The sequence below is a fragment of the Mixophyes fleayi genome, chromosome 10 (genome assembly GCF_038048845.1).
Source record: "Mixophyes fleayi isolate aMixFle1 chromosome 10, aMixFle1.hap1, whole genome shotgun sequence".
In the NCBI taxonomy this organism is placed as follows: domain Eukaryota; kingdom Metazoa; phylum Chordata; class Amphibia; order Anura; family Limnodynastidae; genus Mixophyes; species Mixophyes fleayi.
Genome location: NC_134411.1, coordinates 37,496,646 through 37,515,813, shown reverse-complemented (window position 1 = coordinate 37,515,813; position 19,168 = coordinate 37,496,646). Strand labels below are relative to the sequence as shown.

General features: G+C 38.7%; 1 protein-coding gene across 1 annotated transcript; it reads right to left on the bottom strand.

Moving 5' to 3' along the window:
* Positions 1-487: 487 nt before the first annotated feature.
* PTH (parathyroid hormone) lies at positions 488-17,172 on the bottom strand. Its single transcript, XM_075188446.1, has 3 exons — positions 17,111-17,172; positions 3,149-3,239; positions 488-2,934 (listed from the first exon to the last, which is right to left on the bottom strand). Exons 2-3 carry the CDS (start codon positions 3,232-3,234, stop codon positions 2,634-2,636), a joined length of 387 nt encoding a protein of 128 aa, XP_075044547.1. The 5' UTR covers positions 3,235-3,239; positions 17,111-17,172; the 3' UTR covers positions 488-2,633.
* Positions 17,173-19,168: the final 1,996 nt, after the last annotated feature.

Sequence of the window (19,168 nt, the reverse complement as noted above, 5' to 3'; positions counted from 1 at the left end):
ACTAAGCTGCGGGTTTGAAAAAGTGGGGATGTTGCCTATAGCAACCAATCAGATTCTAGCTTTCATTTATTTAGTACTTTCTACAAAATGACAGCTAGAATTTGATTGTTTGCTATAGGCAACATCCCCACTTTTTCAAACCCGCAGCTTAGTAAGTCTAGCCCTTAGTGTTTTGCAAGTGTGTTCCAGCAATGTGTACACCAGTTGAAAACTAAATCGCTAAATAGCTGAAAACTGCTCCTGGCCAATCACAAAAGAGCAAACAGCATGTGTAGCACCTATCGCTTTCAGATGTTTTACAATCCAGCAAGTCTATAATAAAGTAAATTTTTTAAGACCAGCTATACTCGTATGAAACAGCATGTAGACCCACTAATGAATATTTCTTCCTACAGTATACTCACACACACCATCGTACCCACAATCTGCAAATGATTCAGTAACACCTTAATTTCCAATAAACTGAGTGACGGCAACATTTATCCAAGTTTAATTACAGATATCCCATACAAATATTTTTTTATTATTATTATTATTATTATTATTATTAATAATTACAGAAGTAATAAAAAAAAGAAATATGAAACAATAAGTTATAGTCTTTTACATAATAAAAAAAATAAATAGGATTAAAGTGCTTCTTGCATTAACAGAAATGACAAAAGAGTGTAACCAAATAAAGTCATGTACCTTAACACATTCTTGTCTAACTTCAGTGTAAAGGAAGATGACTCGCACAATCCTGGATGCCAATGTGTTCACTAAAAATCCAGTAACTCTGAAGGAATGTGATTCTGTCCCAGGCAATTTTTTCTTTTTGGTTCTCTACACATATAAGATTTAAAGGGGTTCCACCTTCAGATAACTTGATCTTTTTTTCACTTTTACTAAGTGCAATGTTGTTGTTTTTTTTCTTTTTAGCTTCCTTTTGTTTGGTTATGCACATCTATCACCAGTTTTTTAATTGCATTGCCCTTAGATACAGCACAGAGCTGCACCCTGGATACAATTGTATCTAACGGTGATAGCACAGCAGTGCTGTGTGATATTCAAGGGCAGGAAAAATAACTCTACAATCAGTAGGAAGCTTAAAAAAAAAAAAAAGCGCAGTGCATGTAGTAAATGTTGCAGGAGGGCGTGTAGAACATAGTCATCATCATTTATTTATATAGCGCCAACATATTCCGTAGCGCTTTATAATTGGGCATATGGAAGTGGAAAATCCTTTAATATGCTAGCCAAAAACTGCTTCTACAGGGCTTGGTATATGTCTAGTACCACTAGTGTTTCATACCCATTGGGGTTCATTTAGTAAAAAAACACAAAAAAACAGTGCCCCTAAAGAACTATCAAACATCTAATGAAAAAATTACACGTGCCGCTTTCATAATAAAAAAGTTTGCTGTTTGTCTCGTTGTTAATCTGTATCAATTAGGCCGTTGATGGTTACCTCGAGGGCCGTCCTACCCTTAAATGGGCCGCACAGCGGAAGGTGGGAGAGCACACTGCACTCCCTCATTCTTTTCCTCCGATATGCCACATGTCCGCCCCCTGCGTTGTGCAGAGGAGTACACGTGACATGGAAGTCGTTGCCCCCCGTTCCATGTTCTCCGCAGGCGAAGGTTTTGTGGGCCGCTGACTGCCTGTTGCCCACCACGATAGTAGGCCCTTGTCTGCTACAACCTGAAAATTATTTCTACAGTTAAAATAAAATATCTTTGTGTATAAAATGTTTCAACACCTTGATAATGTTTTTTTTTTTTGGTTTCTTAAATGGTCACTAAACCTAAAACTTACATACGATAATAATATATAATATTCACAAATCTTGGCCTTGTCACCAGGCACTCGTGAGAAGCGTTAGGATCAAAATATGTGTGACCAGCTTAAAAGATTCAGGACCATATACCGTATATACTCGAGTATAAGCCGACCCGAATATAAGCCGAGGACCGCAGAAACCTGGGAAAACTCATTGACTCGAGTATAAGTCGAGGGGGGGCTTTTTCAGCATAAAAAATGTGCAGAAAAACTCAGCGTATACAAGAGTATATACGGTAAATACAGAAGATATTTTAGATAAATTCCGTATCGAGAGGGAAAATATTTTTCTACACACAAAACTTCCTGTCTTTAATCTCATGATTAATGATGCAGTCAGCCAAACCTGTTGCAGAGAATGGCTGATAGCAGAGAACACTAGCTTACACTTCGCTCTCCGGAAAATGTTATATAATGGATGACATTCCAAATTCTACCATGTATTGTGACTTTTGCATATATATTTGTGAATGTTATTAGTATTTCTTTTATATAAGGCAACTTGGCTTTTGTTTAGTGATCCTTTAAGTATGTTCTTTTGTACATAACTAAAAAGTGCAGAGGATAGATCCTGCTACCAGTCCTACAAAAACAATAGTATAAACAATTGCAACAAGGGTGAAATTTGGTCTCAGCATTTTTGATGTCCATGTTTTTTCTCTTTTGGTCATCACTTTGTCACCTATTCACCGTCAATGGCTACCAGTAACCTGTGACTCTGTGTATATTGGCTTGGAACTGACAGTCTCTTCATAGCAGCCCTTTGTGTTACAAGTGACTGGTTATCAGGATTCGCAACGAGGGATCCAGCACTAAAACATTGGCTTTAAGGAGTTGTCTGTGATGTTTTTGGCTCCATGCCTGTGGGATTTCTTCAGGTTCGTTCGCTGGTTTTGATGACCTATGTGCTTGGTCCGGTTCTCCACCACCTTTTCTTTCTTGTGAGGCTTTTGCGGCTTGCTCTCAGCCACCTTGGGGGTAGATTCCTGAGGGGTGCTGACGGGAGCAGGGTACAAATTCTGTAACTTCAGCTGTAGCCAGTCCTGTCTCTGCAACGCATGTCTGAAATCCCCGTAGTTGTGCATTAGTTGCATCTCACTAACAGCCCGTTTCCTGGAGCAAACACACAAACAATCCAATTATAAAGCGCTATGGAATATGCTGGCACTACATAAATAAATGATGACGATGAAGTAATATAAAGACAATATTTTATGCAAAATATTGATAAAAGATGACTGATTTGTAAAAAAAGGAAACAAATATTATTTTAATCATAATAAGGAGATATTTTTCTCTCTAGATAAGGTACTGTCACTGTACTCACGTCACTGGTTTTCCTTCATATCCCGAGAACAGCGACACTCCGCACAGGATGAGTCCGATCTTGGTGAGGTCTGTTATAAAATGCATGGTGACTGCAAGAAAAGAATCACACCATTCAACTTTGCATTTCATTACATCATGGGGAAGGAAAGGTAGCACAGTACATAAAGCCTGGAATGACTGTGGGTATATGAAAATTAATAGACAGAATCTCTGTGGTCAATCTAATACCATGTCTAAACATTTATGACAATATGTAATATATTAGGAAGCTGGGAGAGAAACATTTGTGCAGCCACTTCAAATATATAGTTATATATTTTTTTACGGTACGTTTGCATAGGGTCTGAGCACCTGTTTGTTATTAATCATCTCCTCCACCCCCCCCCCCCTCCACCCCAATTTTTAAGTAGACAGGAATAAAACAACACATAGCCAACCAGATCATTGGAATGCTCACAGCAGTGCATATTGTTTCAGGAGCCAAGTGCACTGATCTTGTGTGAGGCAGTGACTTCTCCACTTGTGTTGGTGAGGACAGGGCTGCATGTGACAGGGGCAGTGACATGATGTGAGGAGGGGAATGGAGGCAGCAGGAAGCCACAGACTGATAGTTATATAGTGGAAGGAGCAGGGTCCACCAGCAGCACAGAGTATATCAGGAGAGGAGTGATGTGTTAGTGAGGACAGGGCTGCATGTGACAGGGGCAGTGACATGATGTGAGGAGAGGAATGGAGGCAGCAGGAAGCCACAGACTGATAGTTATATAGTGGAAGGAGCAGGGTCCACCAGCAGCACAGAGTATATCAGGAGAGGAGTGATGTGTTAGTGAGGACAGGGCTGCATGTGACAGGGGCAGTGACATGATGTGAGGAGAGGAATGAAGGCAGCAGGAAGCCACAGACTGAGTGTTATATAGTGGAAGGAGCAGGGTCCCCAGCAGCACAGAGTATATCAGGAGATGAGTGATGTGTTAGTGAGGACAGGGCTGCATGTGACAGGGGCAGTGACATGATGTGAGGAGAGGAATGAAGGCAGCAGGAAGCCACAGACTGAGAGTTATAGTGGAAGGTGCAGGGTCCCCCCAGAAGCACAGAGTGATGTGAGGATCCTGTCACACTGGTGCAGGAAGATTGTTCCATTAAAATATACATTTAATACCAAAAAGTTTAAACATCTAACTTGTTTTTCAGTGTGGCTAGTATTTACAAACATGTAAAGCTTGTGGGGTCACACTGTTGTTTTTATTAGTAACTGTGCTTATAGCTTTAAATACATATGTTTGACAGTTACATGATCGACATTTATATGGTCGAAATCATAATTATAGACAGGGTTGGAAAGTAGACAATAATAACATCTACAGCAGGGGTGTCCAACCTTTTAGCTTCCCTGGGCCACATTGGAAGACGACGAGTTGGTTTGGGCCACACATAAAATACACTAACACTAATGATAGCTGATCATACAAAAAAACATAGAAAACATATTAAACTTACTTGGAAATGAAGTTAGTAAGAGTTAGGAAACCTGTTGCAGAATCATGATTAAAGCAGTAGTCCCATTACCAGCTGCAATTTAACTTACCTGCATCTGCCCCTTAGTGGGGTTCGGGGAACTTTTTTTTCCTCTCTTTCTGCACCCATGAATCATTTTTTTTATTGACCAGTTTGAAATGGTCACCGATATAGGAGCATCAGGAGGACTAATAGAAATCTACAGAGATTTAAAGATAGGGTGGCGGGAAAAATGGCTCATGGAGCAGCCTCCGATGAGGGTAACAGTGGGTGATAATTTCACCCTACTCAGCACTGCACATTTAAAATGGTTTAAAATATTAAAAATATAATCATCTATTAATATTTATATTAGATACATACAGAGAACACAGCTAGTTCATAATTGCATGGTGCAGAAAGTCCAAATTCAGAGTAACAACAATAAAATACTGGATAATTTTTCACTGCTGCTGATAGTTCGCGCAGGTGACTCCTCTGTGCTGCGCTACGCAATGGATGTCGGGTGTGATGACGTCACCCCCGACATTCACTGCGAGCACCGCATGGAGGAGGAGACCAGAGAGGGAGCCAGAGCGCCATCTGATGTGAACGCAAGGTAAGTATTTTCTTTTTTTTTCTTTTGCAGGATATTTTTTTCATTAACAGCGTTGCCCCCTTGCCACAACCACTGGCCCACATTTACAGGCGGGCTGGGCCACATGTGGCCCGCGGGCCGTGGGTTGGACAACCCTGATCTACAGTATTATTAGGTCGACAATAATATCCCTAACCCTATAATGCTGTAAGTATTTCAATTGTCGAACTGATAATATTGTCGACATTTGAATTGTCGACCTAATGTTGTCGACTTTCTGAATGTCAACCAAATTAATGTCTAGCCGTCGACTGCATACCCTTTAAGTATGTTATATCTAGAAGGTTTAACAACCTTTTTATGTGTTGCACAGACAATACAGAAATCAGTTTAGCAAAAGTTATATATATATATTACTAACCTAATTTTAGAAGCACAAACATAAACATTTTATTTGGACATATTTACTCAGGCACCAAGTATTATCTCCTTTACATTTTAGTAAAGACTAACCAGAAGTGACTTCTGATAAATGCTAGTTACATGGCAGCCCTTTCAGTTAACACTTTGCCCCCAGTGGTGTAGCAGAGGCCCCTAGATCTCGACAAGTGGATGCCCCAGAGTGGCCTTTTTAGTAGACTTTCTAGTTCTGAATTCTTCCAGAAGCTCATCACACAACACTCATATATATATATATATATATATATATATATATATATATATATATATATATATGATCCTATAACCATTATGCTGGCCGTGCTGGTGCTTCCATGGTTATGAAGAGTGGGAAAAACTCAAGTAGCCCTAACTCTTGTAGCATAATGAGCTCCTGGTTCATGGGTTGCTAACGTTCTTACTCCTAATGTTCTGTGACTGCATTGCCCTCTGAGTTACAGGTCGTGTCTGCTGTGTTTCTAATATGAGCCAGAAGAGAACAAGCTGTAGAAGAAACTACAATAGATTCCTGGAAGAGGGTCATTGGAGTTTCAAAAGCACTGAAGACAGAGTCATTAAGAAATGTAAATGCCGATTTGTGCCATATTTTGCGTAACACATGCCCAGGAACAGACCCTAAGAAGTGAACGCAAGACCGTTCACTTCATCTTTTAGCACAAAGCACACTTACAACAGCCTACGATTTTAGGGGCGGAACGGGGAGGGTAATGGCCATATGCACGTAGTCAATGTACAGTAAGGGCGTGCCAAGCTCGAGAGCACACAGCAGCGTCCAATTCAAGCATTGGGCATCTCTAAGCTACGTTTTTCAGTTGTACCACTTGCACCAAATGCAGGTCTGGTGTAAGTGCCGATTACTAGTGATGACGACTGTGTATACAGCTAGGACAGGTATTTGCAATCAGCAGCAACTGTAAAAATGCATTTTATGTTGGAAAATATATATTTTTCTAATATGTCCTTTCATTAATGACTATATTATTAACAGACAACAATAATTTAATACTTTTTTTTCTCTTTGCATTTTGGGACTTTAGATTACACACATGTATTGGACGTATCCTGCAGTGTATTGTATCTGTCAAAGCAGAGCGGACCTAGACCCGTATTCTACAAGTGACCGCTTCTAGTTGAATAAGGACATGTGTATTACGTGCGGTCTAAAAAAAAATCGCAGAAAACTTTCCTTTTGCGTGCCTTAATGAATCGGGCCCAGAAAGTCCTACAGCTCTGCAGCCAGTCAATGTGTGATAGATTATTTAAATCTCTCAGTACTGCGAGATAAATACAAACATTTAGTCTAATAATGCACAGCCAGATATATAAATCCGTATGTGATTTTCTAAGCACACCAATGTTGTTTTATGATGGGTTAACAGGTTCACTCTACACAGGCTGACAATAACTATACAACTAACTAAACAGGGGTTATGCATATATAGTAGCTGTCACAAGTAACTGCTTTGACAAATTATGTCCTCCAGGCAGATAATGAATGTTTTTTAGGTTCCAAATTCTGGAACCCATTATTCATATATTTGTAAATGTATTTATTCCTTAGTTCATAGACAAGTCACTTGTACCTATTTGTATCTATAAATTATCCTCTAAGACTAAACTTAACTGGGAACACGTGGAAGTTGGAATGTAAACTGCAAATATTGTAACGTAACCTTGTAGCATTCATGTTGTAATGTGTAAACCGATGCCTAGGGAGGATGCGGTTGTGTCATGCCCTTTCCTGAATTTTTACTTCATCCCTTTGCCATCCATCAGACTTCGCTCCACTCTTGGACAAGATTTATATCTGCCGCCTACCAGCATCCACTAAGAGCCGTTTAAAACAAGTCATGTTCGTGCAAGACACACATTGTCCTTCTGTTTGTGTGTAGTGTAGATGCTACAAGAGCCATTTTATTTTGTATTATGCAGTTGTGTTACTAATGGGTTTATTATGTTTCATTGGATGTTACATTTGTTACGATAACCAATACCATATGCTTATCTAATATCTGAAATAAATATAGTCCATCACATACAACTGGGTTACATAAAGACTAGGTGACCCACATTAATCCTAAGGCAGTACAAATTCTATATTTAGGCAGTTGTTCTGTGATTTATTTTTCAATATTTAAAGTTTTTGCGCATTTTCAAAATAAAGCTGCTTCAAACAAGTTGTTGCAAACATTCCAGAGTAAACTATGTTTAGGTAACCTGTAGGTCTCCAGCTGTCGTGGGACTATAAGTCTCAGCAGGTAGAGACTGTCAGGGCATTTAGGTTGCACATTATACCATAAAAATCAACACACTCCCCCCTTACTCAGTTTTATACTTGTACATGCAAACTTCCCATGTAAACTCAAATCAGTAATATCCTATAAAAACTTATTAAGTAACAGTCAAATATGTGCTGTAACTTGTAGCAATCAATCAATGCTATTGCTAACCCTATAACGCACGATAGCCCAATAAAGCAAATATCTGCTTGCCATGATTAACTACCAATTCTTTGTATTTGTACCATGCTATTTAAGAAAAATATGTTAATGGATAATAGTAATTACTAGACAGGCAAAATTAGTTTGATGGCAATAGCAGACAAATTACTTTTGAAACCTAGGCAAACGTTTATGTACAATAAAGTTTTAATCTCAAAAATGATCACATGATAATGACAAATAGTAGACTTTAATTTCCTTATAGTATACTACCTAATAATGACTGTTTGTGCAATTCCATTGAAATAAGCAAATAAAAGAGATAAAATAGTAGAAATGCTGTTTTACTCACCGAGTGTTGGCAGAATCCAGCTGTGTAATATTAAATGCTGAGGTTACACAGCAATTTGATGAACTTGCCTTGTGAATCTTGTGTGAGTAATTTTATGGGCCATGGAAGCCAAAGTACTCAGCTTTATACCTTCCCAGTGTCTGGCACTCCCATCTCCCAGGCCATCCTCTACCTTATAGGGCTGACGTACAGCCCCTCCAGTCCAGGGACCACCTCTGTAAGTTGTGATGTTATGTTACAGCAACTTTTTTCAGTTCTCCCCAAATTTAACTAGAGCTGGTTCAGGATCGCTGTTTGCCCGCCATGCGGGCTGCTGACTAATACAAAGTCTGTGGCTGGTTACAGACAATGTGTAGCACCTCAAAATAGCCCAAGTTGAAAATTACTCAGACAATGTATTGTGGTTATTTAAGCAACAGAGGCATTATTGACAGTTGCATTAGATCACATGGCTCATATCTGCATATATTGTATATATTTATATATATAGGAATGGAATATTCAGACTATATGTAAAATAAGGATAATTATGTCATGTGACCCACCAGCGAATCGTCTCTCCCAATTCCAGTTTTCAAGCTACTTAATGGTTCACACTGATAATGTGGGGATATTATTGTTACATTAATAGCTTCTTCTGTATTACAATGTATTTATATCACTGCTTATACTGGGATAAGCTGTGTTATTGTAAATAACATGAATAATCTTATTATTGGTATCATGAAGATATACCTTTCTTTGCTTCTCAGGACCGTAAAATGTGCTAAACATTCGTATGTGATTTTATTTTTAAACAACTTTTTTATTGAAGATGTTCAAATATTTACTTAAAGGAACAGCTGTCATTACAATTAGCAATCATTTTCAAGGCAACAGGAGAATTAAGTTGAGAATGAAATAGAAAAGAAAAACAATGAGAAGTATGTGGGAACATTATTACTGAGATGAATGTTACAGAAGTATGATTCATTGTTTGTACTGTGGATACAATTGTATAAAGTCCATTTAGAACATAATACTGATTCCATTGTGTTTTTCTCTAGGTATTATTGCTCACACCGGTTACGATAAAGCAGTGATTAGTGAATTTGTATGTCACATCTGGAGGCATAAGACCAGAACACAGATTGGTCATGTATTGATCTGAGGGCCATGTAAAAACACCCAGATGTCATACCAAATGGTCTGGTGGAATCACCTCTCTATTTGTTCATATAAAAGAATCAATAAAGTATTAATATAAGTTTCCCAGGAGTCAAAGAATTTCTGGCTATGGCTCTTTTCCAGAGGTTCTACGTCCATTCAGGTGTAAAAGGAAGATCGATTTCCAATTCTTCTGTCACAAATCTCCACACCCAAATCCAGAAGGTTTTTATAATAGGACAAACCAAAAGTAGCTTATATGATTTTTTAATGTATAAGTGTGACTTCATTTCTTCAGGTCATGCCAGTTTCTCTTTAGTAAATAATGTACGTATGGATGCATAGAGTCATACTCAATTAAGCGCGGAGTGCCTACGGAACGGGAACAAAGGCACTCCGCGTTACCGCAACATACCCCCATAGGGTTGTGAAGGGAAATCCGCAATGTTATGGTCCCAAGCTTTGGAGGTCATTTGTCCGATTGGCCGTCCTAAACTTTTACAACGGGAGGCTCCATGGAGATGGGAAACAAAAGGCCAAACCATCACCAGCAATAGTCATGAATCAGGCTTGTAACCTCCTCTCCAAACAAAAAGTGACATATGGAAAAAAGTTTAATTGAGTACATGTAACCCCCCCAGCCTTCTAGATGGGGGCACAAAGCATTTCCAACTTTCCAATACATTTGGCCGGTTACCCAGAAGACCAAGGAGTACTGTATACACCCCCTTTCAGGTGCAAATGAAAGTGATAAACAGATGCTGTACTTGATCTTAGCCAAAAGCCTGAGAAGCAAGAAGGTAAGTCATTCAGCCAAAATAAAAAGTCCTCGATCAATACAAACTACCAGCATGACCTGAATCATTACAAATTTCCAATCTCACATCATAATGAAGTATTCCTTTCATACATTATATAAAAAATACCTCTTGAAAATAACGGTAAGCATGGATGTATGAAAGATCCTGTCAGATGTTAATAAAGGGTATAGACGAACTCTGTTATGAGCAAAGTCGTTCCAAGCTAGATATATTTACCAGACAACAGAAGAGTAACTATATATGATCACAGTGCAAATATATATTCTTGGCCAAAACAAAAAAGTCTCATAAGTTTAGGTGTAGAACCTCTCTAACATGTATGCATCTAGAGCAGTCTAACAGAGTGGCTTGTTGTTATATGAGCTCTGTGCAAAAGAAGGGCTCCTGCTCCACTGGCATGCTGCTCCTTTCTAATGGTATATTTACTAAACTGCGGGTTTGAAAAAGTAGAGATGTTGCCTATAGCAACCAGTCAGATTCTAGCTGTCATTTTGTAGAATATAGTAAATAAATGATAAGTAGTATCTGATTGGTTGCTATAGGCAACATCTCCACTTTTTCAAACTCACAGTTTAGTAAATATACCCACTAAACTTTAGTAGCTGCCATTTGGACAGTTACAGGCCTGTCAGTCCCTCCAAGCCTTTGCAACTGATTCTTTGCGCTGGGTGGAATTCATGGGAGACTCTAAAATTCATATTTCCTTTATAAGGGACTAGAAAGAACAACAAAAAGCATCCCCGTTAAAAATGTATTGCATTTAAGTTTTGTTGCTGATTTAATTAATTAAACTTTCGTTTTATTTCCTACTCCTCAGAGTCTTCCTGCAACAATATGCATCTACAAACTAGTTTCACATATCAAAGTGCTAAGTGTTTTCAATAGTCATATAAAATGTCACTTTAAAATAATATACACCTTGAGCATGATGTACAGGGTGATTCAAAAGTCGCAGTACACCCTTTTATTTCAAAAACTCTACAGGAATTGGGTTTCCCAATTTCCTGTAGAGTTTTTGAAATAAAAGGGTGTACTGCGACTTTTGAATCACCCTGTAGAGTAAAATGGAAAATTGCAACTTTTGCAGAGATGCAACAATGAGCACATACACTTACGTTTATAAGGCTGTAATTTAATGTACGCATAGCTTAAGATACGAGAAACTGTATACCTAGCAAATAGATACATTCAACAAAAAGAATGCTGCCGTCAACATCAATTGAGAAATTTACCCCAGGGCTATGAGATAAGTAAAGATGCACCTCCTAACAGGTATATCTTAAAGGTATGTATAAGTCAATATCGCATGCATCTCTAGTGGGTGCATTTAACTTGTATCTCTACTTCATATCTATACTAATATTGTACATGATCATCCTGATCTGCCTCTCTAGGTGGGCACAGGTATAGGTGCGTTCTATTGAAAATTAGGATGCAAATTGTGCGCCTGCACAGTGCAGCAAATTTTACGCTAATCGCTTATTTCTGTGGCACAAATGAACTCATGTTCAACTCTAAATATGGACATATGGGGATTACCAAATTCACCACCCAGGTGGGTCATGTCTAGACCATAAAATTGTTTTTAAAATCCATCACTTGGAAAGCAAAATCGTTTACCCTTTAAAGCGGTTTTGTGCAAAAAAATAATCAGACAGTAATCACTGTGAACACCGCCAACATACACAATGCTTCAGGAACTCCTGACGTGAGGGGTCAATGCTTTTTGCTTAGTTCTGTGACTCACGTGCTTTTTCATGAGGCTGTGAACACAGCTGTCTGATCAGTATGCGGGATACAATGAACCTGCAAGTTTAGCCATATGGTACATGCAAACAAATGTATTGTAAAGGCTTCTTTTCTTGAATGAGGTGAGGTTACGTCATTAGCGTCAGATACCAGACACTCCAGAATTAGTAACAACATTAAATAAAATGCTAATGGCGATGCTTCACTTCCGAGAAGTGACACAGAACACTCAATATTGTTACTTTTTAAACAAATTGTAGTGAATAATACATCTGAAGCAGATAATGCTTTCATTACCTCCACACTTAGTTTGCTGCTGCTGGTTTTGCTCCACTTTTTTATACAAGTTTCCAACACGGAAAACTAGCTGAATTTTATACAATATTGTTTAAACTCCCTGCTGATATGTTATGGTAACGTGCGTCCCTTTTGAAGGTTAGAGGGCCATCCAAAATGCTTACCCTAATGCTGTAAAGATCAAACAAAAAGAATAATATAAATGTAATCCTACAAAGGTTCATCTTCAGTCGTGTAGTGTTTAGAGACACAAGTAGCTGCATAATCATATAATCACTTTGCAACAGAATTTGACAGCTGCTGAGGAAAATACTTAAGGATGTAAAGGAGACACCTTTGTCACATTAGTAAGAAATATAGTATTAAGTATTGAATTAGGGTTTGTTCAAACAGGTGCTTTTCTCCTGTATGAGAATAGTTGCGTTCTGCATGGAGCACTCACAGATGAAACAGTGAAGAGAATTAAGTGTGCTTACACTTATTGAATACACTCTTAGGGCTAGATTTACTAAGCTACGGGTTTGAAAAAGTGGGGATGTTGCCTATAGCAACCAATCAGATTCTAGCTGTCATTTTGTAGAAGGTACTAAATAAATGAAAGCTAGAATCTGACTGGTTGCTATAGGCAACATCCCCACTTTTTCAAACCCGCAGCTTAGTAAATCTAGCTTTTTGTGTGTAGAGATGAACATTTTGGGAAACAAACCGAATAGTTTAAAAAAAAAAGTGATCATGTGTCATTCTTCTCCATATTATTTTCTCAAAGTGCATTGAATCGAAATCTAGAGACTCTCTTTACAGTATGAAGTTTACTCTTGGGGATTTTAATATAAAAATGGTGACTTGAATCTATAATCATCTGCTTTCGATTGTTGACTAATCCAATAAACCTCAAAAAGCCTAAAAGACTAGTAGAGCCGTAACTATATCTCTGGCAGAGTTCCATCAGTTTTAGGATATCAGATGTAACTGTCACATCGGTTTGTTGGATTGGGTAACTGTCTCCGGCAATGCTCACCAGACTTGTGTGTGGATCCTTTCACTGTTCCCATCTGCAAAAATCGCACTGTAAGCATATTATTTGTTCATCTAAGTATTATGAAACCTTTCTTAACTTATCAAATGATATGTCATACATAGATAAGTGATCTCTAGTGCGCTGTTCTTATGGATGTTGTAACATTCCTTATACAACTGCACTGCACATACAGTAATTCATTGACACTTCATAATAAAATGACTGTACAGAAAATTCTACTTTGTGTAGACGCTATAATCTTGCTGCGGATTCTAGCAATGCAAGTGACAATCAGCTTTTCCTGGAACATTTTGGAGAACAACTCTCCTAGTATTCGGCAAAATCTCCCAGTACTAAATTGGATTGTCAGAGCATACTGCAGGCAAGAATTGTACAATTTTTCAGGGCCAGATTAAGATTTGATAGAGCCCAGGTAAGTATCTTGTGGGACCCGCTCTGCTACAGTTTTTTCTGGGGATTCTGGTCTGTTGCTGTACATACAGCCTGTAGAGGAGGGGAGTCCAGAGTTTTGTGGCAGGGGGGCCAAGCCGTTTTTTAGTTTGTCGGGGCCTCCTGTTGGGTGGTGGCCCTGGGGCTCACTAGGTTGCCCCACTTATAATCCGGCTCTACAGATCTCCACAATGGAACAAATACTAAAACCCCTATACCATATTTCTCAATAAACCTAGTAGTTTAATTATTTTGTTTTGTAGGGGGCGCTGTCCAATAAATTTCCGTCCTTTCTGTATAAAAGCAACATTAGCTGCAAAACCTGGTTGCAAGATACGTGAATTAAATATTTGCGTTTATGTTATAGTTGCTGGCAAATCTGTCTATTGTATAAGGTCCCCAGAAACCATCAAGCCACTGAAATATTTCCCGTGCAACGGCCCAGTCTTCACATATAGTTGGCAACGTTTCCTGCTTCTGGATTCTCTTAATTTTCTGGTAAAATCCTAATATCGTTTCCGGAGCAGAATTGATCATTGCACATTTGTGTCCTAACAAATCCAGATTCATGGTACCCATCGAAAAATCTTCTTGTGCTGTATAAACCATTTAACTTACTAAAACCAGAGATAGAGATAGTTATAACCAAGCATTTATAACTATAATAAATACTTGGCTTCCGTTGTAAGCCAGAAGTTAGGCGGTATGCCAGCTACTATCTGAACTGATACATTATATCATCTGGAATTATTGATGTCTGCTACAAGTAGCTTTTAATGAACATACAGAGGATAATTAAATCACAAGAAACCTTCAGTGGAAAAACTATTCATTTCTATATTTTTCCCAATATATGCTGCTGGACATTTAACAAGATATACTTCTGATACATTTGCTTTTCTGAGCTGTGCCAAGTGGTCTGTGGTTCATTATCCATTGTTTTTCATTGATATTAATGTGATTGTTCTTTGTTTTTATGTATTCATTAAATCTTTTTATATTTTATTGATTCCTTGGGTATGTATGGTATTTTATTTATGCCTTGAGAAATCACATAATTTATTGATTTTGTATCCACCGAGAAAGGTGATTTTGAGTACTCAGTCTCTAAAGGTGGATTAGGTCCGATCTGCGCAGCTCTATGCTTTTTCTTATAGTTATAACGTTTAACTGTAAATATTGGTGGTATAAACTAGAGGTAAAACTGTAGTGGTGAGAAACCTGACGTTAGAGAGAGGTAACCTTTTACCTTACGTATACTAGTATTACAACATTTAGTCATACTTGCAAACTGTCCCTGAATGTCAGGGAGACTCCCTGAAATAGGGGTGATCTCCCTCACTCCCTGAAGAGTCTGGCATTCTCCCTGATGCTGAGCCAGTACAAGACGTGGTTGGCTTCGCCATCTGTGGCATGATGACACAGTTCAGAAATTGTGTCCTTTGTCCATGCATTGATGCCTATGGAGGTGGCCATTTTCATGGAGACCCAGATTTAATCAAAGACTGACAGGTAAGACAACATGACTTCAGTAATGGAGACAGAAATGTAAAAGGCACTTCAGTGTCTAGAGATTCATTAGCTGCTTTTCTTTAACGCATAGTTGCCTACGCTACCAGAATGTCCGGGAGACTCCCGCATTTCTGAGACCTCCTGGGCTCACGGGAGAGCAGGGCAACTTCCAGGTTCTCGCACCCTCAATAGATAAGTATAAGTGGCGGGAGGCGGGGCTTAATAACGCAAATATTGCATCATCTTAGACAATCATTTAGGGGACGGGCCAAAATGATGCTACTTGTAAAGCCCCGGACGCCCACCTCCCCCGGGATCTCCCTGAAGCCAACGAGGAAAAGTTGGTAAGTATGGATTTAATAGCAGTTTGCCACCCTTATACCTCCAGTTTACTTTGCCTCAATCGTTACTGCCAGTTTAATGATGAATGGTCATGACGCAGTAAATAAAACTATAGGAATCATGATTAACTTTGCTTTAAATAGCGGTGATTTGATATCTTTAATTATTGTAACAAAAATATATTTTGTTAGTGATTGAACATGAACCAAATACAAGCAATGCTGGAGGAGGTAAAGTTATCTTTTAGTCTCAGCAACAGAGATACTGTAACAGTTCAGCCAAGTACAGCAGTAGCAGCGATATCTAACTTCTCACATTTTGCTCAGGGAAATCCACCACCAAACTAATAAAAAATAAATAAATAAATAAACAAATTAAAAAAGATTCAGTTAGCGATGGACCTGTCCAGTGGGTTGCAAGGCCACCTTAAATCATGGACCTGCGGGCACTGCCCACCTTGCACCCAAGGTAGACACACCACTGGTTGTAATCTAATCATCCACTGTGTCCGACAAATGCCCTGTTGATTGAGTTATTGCTTTTTTAAGCTTGGTCCTCAATTAAAGGATATAAGAATACTGTTCTCACTGTTCCCCATTTGTTTCTAATGGGGAGATTCATTTCAATGCAATCAGATATCACTGTGAAGTTCAGCAGAACATATTGCTGCTTATTAGTGTAAGGAATCTCCACTTATTTTTCGGTGCACCTTTCTATTTAAAGCTCCCTTCCCTACCGATTGTTGACATTTCTCTTTAAACTTATTATGTAACCAATTTTATTACAACTTATGTCTTCTCAATTTCTAACATTGAACAAAGTATGAGAGATTATTTTGGGTACTAATTAAATTTGTAATGCAATCGTAGTAATAAATCTTCTAAATATTTGCGCCTCAGTGGTGCCCTCTGTATCACTTCAATTGTTGAATTATATTCATATGTTCACAGCTCATGTGAAGCTTCAAGTCACGGCATCTCCATTAATTCATGGAACCATCCGTCACCTGACGGCCCCCCTCCGGGTGCGAGATCGGTATGTGCCAAATTACACGGCCGAGGGGTTAATATTGTGTGTCGCATTACTGAGATAATTACACAAGTGCTCCATGGCCTTAAAAGTGTTTTGAAATCTTTTCAAGTAGGATAAATGGTTGTCACGGTGGCAGGACTAGCGCATTCCTGCCCTGCTTTTAGAAAGGTTACATCACTAACATGTAAAGCATTAGACTTCACCACCAGCCAAAGAAACTGAACGGTAATAAATATTGAGCTTGCACACCTTTCAGCAACCTCGTTATGTTGTCATAGATGGTCGTGTTAATTGTATGAAGACCTAAGATGAACATAACATATTTCAGATTACTGCAGAGATCTCGGATTGTAATTTAGAGATGAATTAAAGTGCTCAGTGACTTAAAAATCTCATCAGATATTACGTAATAAATATATTGTCCCTTGCATGTTATTAGAGATTAGAGAATGTTGTTTGTTTCTATCTAATGCCAGTGAGGAAAAATTATTATTATTAATAATAATAGTAATCATAATAATATTAATAATAATTAATTTACAGTAGTTAAGAAAATTCTGACATAGTTTCAAAAAAACAAGCACGTGATGATAAAACTCACCTCAAATCTTCACGTTTCATATCGTGGGTCACATATTATACTATTACATAAATGTTAGACATGTTCATTTGCAAACTTGTAAAATAGTAATTACCAGATAACAGGTATTTTGAAATATTGTGTCATTGTTCAAAATCATACAAGCATACTTATTACTTGTAGAACTTGTTCATAACACTGTACAAGTGACAAAATGAATATTGTCAATACAAAACAATAGATTAAGCCAGTAAACGTACTATGAGACCGTACTCGATTAATAAAATTAGACTTACTTTCAAATTCATAAAAGTCTTGTTAGACAAAAAATGAATTATGTGAAGAGACTTTGCTGACCCATTCGTTTCAGATATACTCTGCTAATAGCTCTTTGTCCAATAGCCTGGGATCCAATTCGCTGTGTAGTCTGACATGAGCACTTGACTGTAGGGTTTCTGATGAGCAAAAATGTTCCAGTATGGTTTTCAAAACAAGTTAAATGTGTGTACATTTACCTTTAAAATGGTTGTGATTATAGGTTCTGCATTGGGCTTGACCCTTTATAACGAGGCTCCTCTCTCATTGATGTCACCACTGCATCAGTCCCTCTGCCCCCCTGCTTTCGGTGGGCGCACAGATCCACAAGACCTGCAGTGAGTGAGGATGAAGGAGGAAGATTGCTGGTCCTCTGAGTCTCTCAATGTAACCTCTGCTTCCTAGGAGCATTAACCCCTCACCAACCCTGGCATCAAGCTGCACGATCTCTATGCTGAAATCACAAAGTCTCTCCTCTGAACTCAGGACATCCACTTGTATCCTGGCTCTGGTTCACTGAAGTCTTTTAGTGACATCCACAGCTCCCGACTTAATAGTATTTATTGTGTGTATTAGCCAGCCCTCTGCATGCAAAGTGCCGCTACCAGCAGTTGCAAGAGTTGACGCTTAGCGTACCTGTGGAGCAAGCTGCGCTTGGATCTTGGTAGTATTGGTCTGTGCCCAGAGTGGCTACAGCTCTCTTATAGCTCTAGTACTGTTACAATTATGAAGATCCAGTAAAAACATACATGATACATATATAGCCATACAGGGCAACTTGGAGGGAATAACTGGAGGAGAGTGAGTACTGGTGGGGTTGAACCTTATTGAATATGGTAGCATGTGTGTGTGTGTCTGTCTGTGTGTGTGTTAGGGAATTTAGACTGTAAGTCCCAATGGGGCAGGGACTGATGTGAGTGCATTTTCTGTACAGCGCCTAGAACTAGTGGCGCTATATAAATAAATGGTGATGATGATGATGATGATGATGTGTTAGCTGTGCTTTAGATCAGCTCTGTGCCCAAAAATTTGTAAACACACTGGAAAATTACAAAGTAGTGCCAAGGAGTGTCAGCACACCAAAAAAAGGTTGTTTTGAGGATCTAGTGCAGAGTTTCCAAAATCCAGTCCTCAGGGAGCACTAACGGGCAATGTTTTCCAGATCACACATGACACATTCGCTGTGGATCTTTTAGAATTCAGCAATGAATACTCCTGTGCTCCAGCAAGGAGATATGGAAAACATGCACTGTTAGTTCTCCCTGAGGAATGGATTTTGGAAACACTGATCTACTGGACTCTCTGTTCAACTGCTGGACCCATTCAGCTCAACTATCTTTGCTGTTGCCTTCTCTATTTGGGCGATCCCCACCAACCAACAGTACTATTTCACTATACATAATTTTATTATT